At 44.7% G+C, this 9,393-nt stretch overlaps 1 protein-coding gene across 1 annotated transcript; it reads right to left on the bottom strand.

The window, feature by feature from the left end:
- Positions 1 to 2,868: 2,868 nt before the first annotated feature.
- LOC143292210 (uncharacterized) lies at positions 2,869 to 9,043 on the bottom strand. The gene is made up of 6 exons (XM_076602394.1): positions 8,920 to 9,043; positions 8,434 to 8,512; positions 6,444 to 6,470; positions 5,027 to 5,172; positions 3,554 to 3,656; positions 2,869 to 3,162 (listed from the first exon to the last, which is right to left on the bottom strand). The coding sequence occupies exons 5-6, from the start codon at positions 3,596 to 3,598 to the stop codon at positions 2,869 to 2,871; spliced, it is 339 nt and encodes a 112-aa protein (XP_076458509.1). The 5' UTR covers positions 3,599 to 3,656; positions 5,027 to 5,172; positions 6,444 to 6,470; positions 8,434 to 8,512; positions 8,920 to 9,043.
- Between the last annotated feature and the right edge of the window lie 350 nt (positions 9,044 to 9,393).

Raw genomic sequence — 9,393 nt, 5'->3', positions numbered from 1 at the left:
TTTCTATCATATGCCTATAAAGAAACAGTGGATTTGTGGCCTGGTGGTAACGTAGGTATCCGCCTACACCAGGAAGCGAGAGAATGTGAGCGCCGCACGGGATGGAAGCCATACTCGCTGGTATTTTCTCTCCCCCTCTGTTAGACCTTGGGTGATAGTAGTCTAGACGCTAGTCATTTGGATTAGCTGATGATATGTAAACCGAGGTCCCGAGTGTAGCATGCACTTAGCGCACGTAAAAAGAACCCTGTAGCAACGAAGGGGTTGTTTCCTGGCAAAATACCGTAGAAAAATCCACTTGGATAGGAAAGCAAATATACTTGCAGACAGCAATAAAAGGGAAAAAAAAGGGGGATGCCACTGCACTGTAATGACGCGCTCTGACTTTAGGGAGACCAGCCCGAATTTCAGAAAGAGAAAATTGTTATAACACAAAGAAATACACTGCAGTACAACAGAAAACCTGTCCTCAAGGGCAAAAGCCAATCGGTCAAAAAGCACAATTGAGCAATTACGCCCGACAGCGGTATAAGTTCAGTTGTCAAAAGGTAAGATGTATCAATATAAAAAAAAAAGAAAATAAGTAAATAAATGAATGAATAAACAAACAAACAATCAAAAACACTTTGCTGTGCAAAAAGAAACAAATGAATCAATAAATAATGGTTAATGAAATAAGCCAACTTCATTCTTGATATAGACTTCCAATTAACGATTGACATATGTTTACAGACATAACATTCCGAGCTATTCACAAAGCATTCTGGCTAGATTAACTTTTTTTCTGGTCTATAATTTAAAACCTTTCTATTAAAAAAAATATATAACTATCATATTATTTGTACTGGCCGCAAGTTTTCAACAACTGAATGATATATTATATAAAACAAACTAAAAACAAAAACAAAAAAACAGAAGCAAACAAACAGATCCACAAGGGGAAAAAAACAGAAACAAGGCACACCCTGTTTCTTTTCCTTTCCAAATAACCACCCACCTACCCACCTACTTACCTCTCACAGGAAGAACATCACAGTTTTCCCGCCGCAGCTCACTTCTCAGAGACACAACCTCAGAGGGACGATCAGCGGCTAAAATCCGATCCATGCCATACGACAGCACGGGCGGTGGCTTCCGAATCTGCCCCTGCTTGTCCGCGTCTCTCTGTACTCCGGTCATTCTTTGGTTCTGAATGTAATGTCAGACGCGGGAAATCGACAACGAGACAGGCGCGTCATACATACACCAAGTTGGCTGGAAAGATAGAAGGGAAGGCGGAGCCGTCTACGGAGCTACCCCAACCCCAACACTTCCCCTTCAATCATGTTTCTCTTGTGATACAATATTACCCTCCTCCCACCCCCCTCATCCTCCTCTTCCTCCGTCCACGTCCCCCCCCCCTTCCCCACCACCACCACCCTCTCCTCTCACCGCCCCCCCCCCTCCCCACCCCCAGCCTTCTTCCAGTCATCCATCTTGATTTGTGACATAAACTGGCTCTGATAGCCATTTTAATTAATTAAACGTCCGATTTTCCTCCCTGTTCGTTGATATCATCACCAAGCAACCCTTTGTTTGCTCCGAGGCTTTTTTTCCAAGACCAAGTCTTCTCTTCGCATGGAGCCGTGTTGGGGGACCCTTTCCTGGCATCGGGGAAACAACGGTAGCGAGGCTGCGTCCTGGTTGCTGATAACCTGACTCATCATCTGTCTTCATCTCAGGGGGTTTCTGTCTGCAGCTGGGCAGTGGTATTGACTCAGGGTAGTTTCTTCTCTTCTTGCAGGTGAGGGGGAAGGGGAGAGCTGCGTTAATCACCGGTAAAACCTCGTCCTCGGCGGTTTGGTGGTGGGAGCCGTTGCGATTTGGGGCAGCTGTTGGTCATTGCATGGATTTTTTGCACGGCACGTGGGCATGCGCTCGGTCACACACGCAAGCTCGTGCGCAGGCTTGCGCTCGCACACACATACACACACGTGCGCACGCGCGCACGCACGCACACACACACACACACACACACACACACACACACACACACACACACACACACACCAAGACAGTGTGTCATTTTTTTTCTTCTTTTTTTAATCTAATTTCTATGTTGCACCACAACACATCGCAAATCAGCGACAATAAAACAATACAAAACATCACACACACACACACACACACACACACACACACACACACACACACACACACGCACGCACACACGCACACACACACACATACATACACCAATGCGCGCGCGCGCGCGCACACACACACACACACACACACACACACACACACACACCCTACCCCACCCCCAACTCTCATCGTATCGTTCGGTGGGTTATGGAAACAAGAACATACCCAGCATGCACACCCCCGAAAACGGAGTATGGCTGCCTACATGGCGGGGTGAATGAACAGAAACGGTCATACACGTAAAATGTTACATGTTTGTCTGAGTGTGTGTATGTGCGTGCCTGAAACCTGATTGAATGACACAGGAAACGGATGATGAGCGCCCAGTGGCAGCCGCCAGTCGGCTCTACCCGGGTAGGCAGCCTATTGTGCAACTGACCCCGTGTTTGTAAATCGCTTAGAGCTTGATCTCCGACCGAGGATAGCCGCTATATAAGTACCCATATCAATCAATCAATACCCCCCCACACACACACACACACACACACACACACACACACCCCACCCCCACCCCCACCCCCAAACACACACACAAACACCGATCACAGGCGCTGATCACCGTCATTAAAAAAAAAAAAAAAAAGAACAACTCTCCAACTCCTGCAAACAAACGAAGTCCACCCCACCCACCATCCCACCCATCCACCCCCTCCCTTGTCATCATCACCCCCCATCAAACCATCACACCACCACTACGTCCACCACCATCCTCATCATCATCAGCGCTGCCGCCAACGTGACGCCAGCAGAGCAGGAGGACCACGGCAGGGGCAGGAGGAGGCGGAGGGGGAGGGGCAGGGGCTGGGAGGTGGCGGAGTTCTGGGAGGGTTGGTCATCCAGGAGATGCTGGTCGTTGCACATGTGGCTGGCGCAGCAGGCGAAGGTCACCTGATGGGCGTGGGAGACACCGCAGTTCTCGGACACGCACTCCGCGTACACCATGTGGTGGCCGTCGCTGCGCTCGTGCACGCTCACCTGGTTTGAATGGTCGGTTAATCAATCAATCAATCAGTTAATTAATCAATTAATTAATTAATTATTGATTCATTGATTATTAACCAAGGTAACAGGTGAAACCTGCAACTTCGAAAAGCAAGCAAACAAGCAAGTAAGAGCGGCCGGTGTGTGCAGTGGATCGGACGCGCGTTCATTCATACGTACGTACGCACGCACGCAAACACACAAACATAATGTACGCATGCACACACGCTCGCGCGTACACATATACATACACAAACGCACACACATATGAACACGCACGTACACACATACACACGCACTAGCGCGCGCACACATATTCACACACACACACACACACACACACACACACACACACACACACAGATAGCAGAATACACAGACCTACCTTGCAGAACTGACCTCGCCGAGCACAGACATGGCCGATCCCCATACTGTCGGAAACACTGCTCAAACTTCCCCTCGCACCGGAAGTGGTAGCAGTGCTCTACCTGTCGAGTCCAATCCAATCCAATCAAATCAAATAGATCAAAGGGGGCGTCGGGGTGTGGGTATTCAAGGGATGATTACCAGTCAGTTCTGAAGAGGCAGGCTAGAAAGTCACGGGCAAACAAGCTCCCTGACAATGGTATGCCTGTCTTTGTCTGCCCCAACTGTCAGCGAACATTTCGTGCTCAGATTGGACTATTCAGCCATCTGCGCATTCACAGATAGATTCATGAGCATCCTCCCCCCCACTCCACCACCACCCTCCCCCCATCCCCCAGCTGGATGACAACGATGGTCATCATCGATCTCGATGGACACACACCACCAGTCAGTTCTGAAAACCAGATGAAGCGAAGTCAAAGTAATGTTGCCACACGGTGAATTGAAACAACATTTGAAAAAAACCAGCTGCCCACGTCTCGCAGACTTCAAAAATCAAAATTCAAGCGAGGGAAGTATAAGTATCAGTATCAGTAACTCAAGGAGGCGTCACTGCGTTCGGACAAATCCATATACGCTACACCACATCTGCCAAGCAGATGCCTGACCAGCAGCGTAACCCAACGCGCTTAGTCAGGCCTTGAGAAAAATAAAATAAAATAAAAATAAATAAATAAATAAATAAATAAATAAAATAAATAAGATAAAATTTTTAAAATAATAAAATGAAATGAATAAAATAAAATAACAAAACCAAAACAAACAAACAACAACAACAAATAATAATAATAATAATAAAATATAATATAATAAAAAATAAATAAATAAAGGGAAGGGAGGGGAAAGGAAGGGAAGGAAACAAGAAAGGAAACAGAGAAGGAAACGAGGAAGTAAGAAAGGAAGAAAGGAAGAATAAGAATCAAACAAGCAGGGAACTTACAAGAGACAAGAGACAGAACAGTAAAAGTTAACAGATTAAACTTTTTAAAAAACGTTTCGAGAACTAATAAAACGAAAGGAAATACGATTAAAAGCAATAAACACAATAAATAAAGAAAATAAGATAAAACAAAATAAACAACATTGAATGCTATTGCTCTTGCTCAGACAAAAACTCACCATTCCAAACTATTGTTAAAAGGAATATATATAAAGATATCTTAAGAAAATGATCAAATAAAATGAAATCAACAACAAAACACTACTCTTGCTCTTTATTAGACAATAACACGCAATTCCTGACCGTTGTTGACGGAAATAAAATAAGGTAAAACGAATGGAATAAAATAAAATAAAACAGAATAAAATAAAAAAAATTACTATCATCAATGTCGTATTTTTTTTTATAATCATTAACATCATCCCAACCACCACCATCATCATCAATGTCACGATCATCAATAACAGAGAATGGAGACTCAAAAAAACCCACTTCTGGAGCACGAACGGTGGTGGAATTCTGATGATCGGGTCCCACATAGGGATTCGCCGTACCAGTCCACTGTTTCGCCGTACCTGTCCACGGATTCGCCGTACCAGTCCAAGGTGCGAAGGTTTCTTCTGCCCAACAGACGTTCCCTACGCCGACAGAAATACACACACACACACACACACACACACACACACACACACACACACACATATATATATATATATGTGTGTGTGTGTGTGTGTGTGTGTGTGTGTGTGTGTGTGTGTGTGTGTGTGTGTATGTATTTCCATTTTTTGTTGTTTCTTTTTATCGCAACAGATTATTTGTGTGAAATTCGGGCTGCTCTCCCCAGGGAGAGCGCGTCGCTGCACTACAGCGCCACCTTTTTTTTCTTTTTTTCGGCGTGCAGTTTTATTTGTTTTTTCCTACCGAAGTGGATTTTTCTACAGAATGTTGCCGGGAACGACCCTTTTGTTGCAGTGGGTTCTTTTACGTGCGCTAAGTGCATGCTGCACACGGGACCTCGGTTTATCGTCTCATCCGAACTTAAGTGACTGGCGTCCAGACCACCACTCAAGGTGCAGTGGAGGGGGAGAAAATATCGGCGGCTGAACCGTGATTCGAACCAGCGCGCTCAGATTTTCTCGCTTCCTAGGTGGACGCGTTACCTCTAGGCAATTACTCCACACTATATGTATAGTTTCTGTTTAAAAAATCCATCTTTTGATTCCATTCTCCATCTGCACTGCCCCTCCCTCCTCCTCAACTCACCATTCAACTTTCACGTCCTCCCCTACCTCCCCTTTTAAGCGATAACATTCAAGTGTGAAAATTAATAACTTAGCAATATGTCTGCAATGTCCAGTGTGTGTGTGTGTGTGTGTGTGTGTGTGTGTGTGTGTGTGTGTGTGCGTGCGTGCGTGTGTGTGTGTGTGTGTGTGTGTGTGTGTGTGTGTGTGTGTGTGTGACAGGACATAAAACAAAATGCCTCCTAATACGCGCAGTCACCAAGCGCTTGCAGTAATGCTTATACTCAACACACATCTGCTACTCCCCCTCTCCGCCCTCTCCTCACCACCTTCGACCCACTGTCCCTACACCTATGGAAAAAAGAGAGGGAGTGTTATGATAAACAGCAACGGTTGCAGCAACAACAAACACAACAATTATAATGATCATAGTAACAGCAAAGAATGATAATTATAAGCTCTTTTCATTAGAAGAACGTTCACACACAGACACAGACACACAGACACAGACACAGACACAGCCACACACAGACACACAGACACACAGACAGACAGACAGACACACACACACACACACACACACACACACACACACACACACACACACACACACACAATCACACAATCACACACACACACAATCACACACACAGCGGATCATCACTTACCACATGAGGACAGCATCAACATGAGACCTGCAAGAAGAATCATGACTGTTCTGGTCATGAGGCAAAGATGGTGAGGAATACACACATTTTTCATACTGTGTCGGGCGCAACTGCCGAGTGGTTAAAGCGTTGGACTTTAAATCTGTGGGTCCTGGGCTCGATTCCCGGTCACGACGCCTGGTGGGCAAAGGGTGGAAGATTTTTTTTTTTTTCAGATTTCACAGGTCAACATATGTGCAGACCTGCTTGTGCCTGAAGCCCCTTATGCATATATGAGCATTCAGAAGGTCAGATACGCACAGTTAAAGATCCCGTGATCCATGGAAGTGTTCGATGGGTTATGGAAACAAGAACATACCCGGCACACACATCCCGAAAACGGAATATGACTGCCTACATGGCGGGGCAAAAAACAACAACGGTCAAACACGTAAAAGCCCACTCGTGCAAACGAGTGACCGTGGGAGCCGCAGCCCTGAAAGAAAACAATGACAGAGAGAAATCTGTGGTGACAATACAATACACCACAAGAGAACACAAATACCATACCATACCATACCATACCATGCCATACCATACCATACCATACCATACCATACCATACCATACCATGCCATACCATACCATACCATACCATACCATGCCATACCATACCATACCATACCATACCATACCATACCATACCATGCCATACCATACCATACCATACCATGCCATACCATACCATACCATACCATACCATACCATACCATACCATGCCATACCATACCATACCATACCATGCCATACCATACCATACCATACCATGCCATACCATACCATACCATACCATGCCATACCATACCATACCATACCATACCATACCATACCATACCATACCATACCATGCCATACCATACAATACCATACCATACCATACCATACCATGCCATACTATACCATACCATACCATGCCATACCATACCATACCATACCATACCATACCATACCATACCATACCATACCATACCATACCATGCCATACCATACAATACCATACCATACCATACCATACCATGCCATACTATACTATACCATACCATGCCATACCATACCATACCATACCATGCATGCCATGCCATACCATACAATACCATACCATACCATGCCATACCATGCCATACAATACCATACCATACCATACCATACCATGCCATGCCATACCATACCATACCATACCATACCATGCCATACCATACCATACCATGCCATACAATACCATACCATACCATACCATGCCATGCCATACCATACCATACATGCCATGCCATACCATACCATACCATACCATACCATGCCATACCATACCATACCATACCATACCATACCATACCATACCATACCATACCATACCATACCATGCCATACCATACCATACGTGCCATGCCATACCATACCATACCATACCATACCATACCACACCATATCATACCATACCACACCATACCATACCACACCATATCATACCATACCACACCAAACCATACCATACCATACCATACCATACCACACCATATCATACCATACCATACCATACCATACCATACCATACCATACCATATCATACCACACCATACCATACCATACCATACCACACCATACCATACCATACCATACCATACCATACCATATCATACCACACCATATCATACCATACCATACCATACAATACCATACCATACCACACCATACAATAGAACGCGTAGACAGCATAGTCAGCTACATAGATTAAACCACTCTGACAGCACAGAAGCACGCGCATTTAAAGCACTTGATCTTTACCTAAAACTAATCTGGAAAACAACAACGACGATGACAACAAAGCAGAAACCAAATCAACTGACCGCGTGTATGTAGGAGACACAAAAACAACAGACCACGAGTAAGAGAGATACAAAAACCTCGACATCTCAATCCCTCCCCCAAAACCAAGGATGAATCGAAACATTACCTGTCAGCCACCCGTGCCTCATTCTTGGTACCATCCTTATTTCTTAGCAACCAGCCTGTGGGGTCTGGCCAACTGGTCTCTGGAAAAGAAGGAAGAAAAAAAAACACACGATAAAACTAACCATCTGCAAGTTAGCTCCTCGAAAGACACACTAGTGAACAAGAAAGCACAGTAATGTTCTCTTCTCAAAACCGACAAAAAGAGTACAACTTCAAGCCTGTTCTGCTTGGCACCTACCCATCAGCTTTGAAACGAAGAGGCAAATATGTTTTAGTTCGCCATCGTTAAGATCATAGAAAATTGTTTCAAAGCGAATGTTAAAGCAACTGAATGACATTTAAAACTGGTCAAAAACACGTTCTTGTTGATCGCTTTATTCATTTACATATTTGCTTTGTTTTTCAGCAGGTACAAGTGATATTAACAGTGCAAGTTTCAAGTTAAAAAAAAAAGACAGTCATAACCAAAGCACATTGTTCAACACACCTCTCACAGAATGCACACACGTTTTGAATTCAGAGTCCGTTTCTCAACCTAAATATTATGAACGTCATCAGAAGACAAGGGGAAAAAAACATCTGATTTTCACAATATATGACAGCAAAGAAACTCGCACAGATACACCCTTATGTTTTCTTCTTCTTCCAGTAGTCACGAACACCCATTTACACGCTATGACGCCGAGATTCCAAGATACCCATGTCGTTGTCAGTCAAGGGGACTGTTATTTGCCCAGTAATAGCAGGAGGGAGCTTCTCCACAAATCTTGTTCTGGCGGTCCAGTTGGTGTTGTATGTCTGATGATAATGAGCAAGTGCTCGCAGCGTTAATAATAGGTTAGAGAGAAGAGAGTATGTTGTTCTTCAACCCGCTCTTGAATGAGTGGTGTGTGTGTGTGTGTGTGGGAAGGGGTGGGGGACGGAGGGGGAGGGGGTGGAAGTGGGGTGGAGGGACAGACGT

This window comes from Babylonia areolata, chromosome 18 (genome assembly GCF_041734735.1).
Source record: "Babylonia areolata isolate BAREFJ2019XMU chromosome 18, ASM4173473v1, whole genome shotgun sequence".
NCBI lineage: Eukaryota > Metazoa > Mollusca > Gastropoda > Neogastropoda > Buccinidae > Babylonia > Babylonia areolata.
This window is presented reverse-complemented; position numbering and strand designations above follow the sequence as displayed.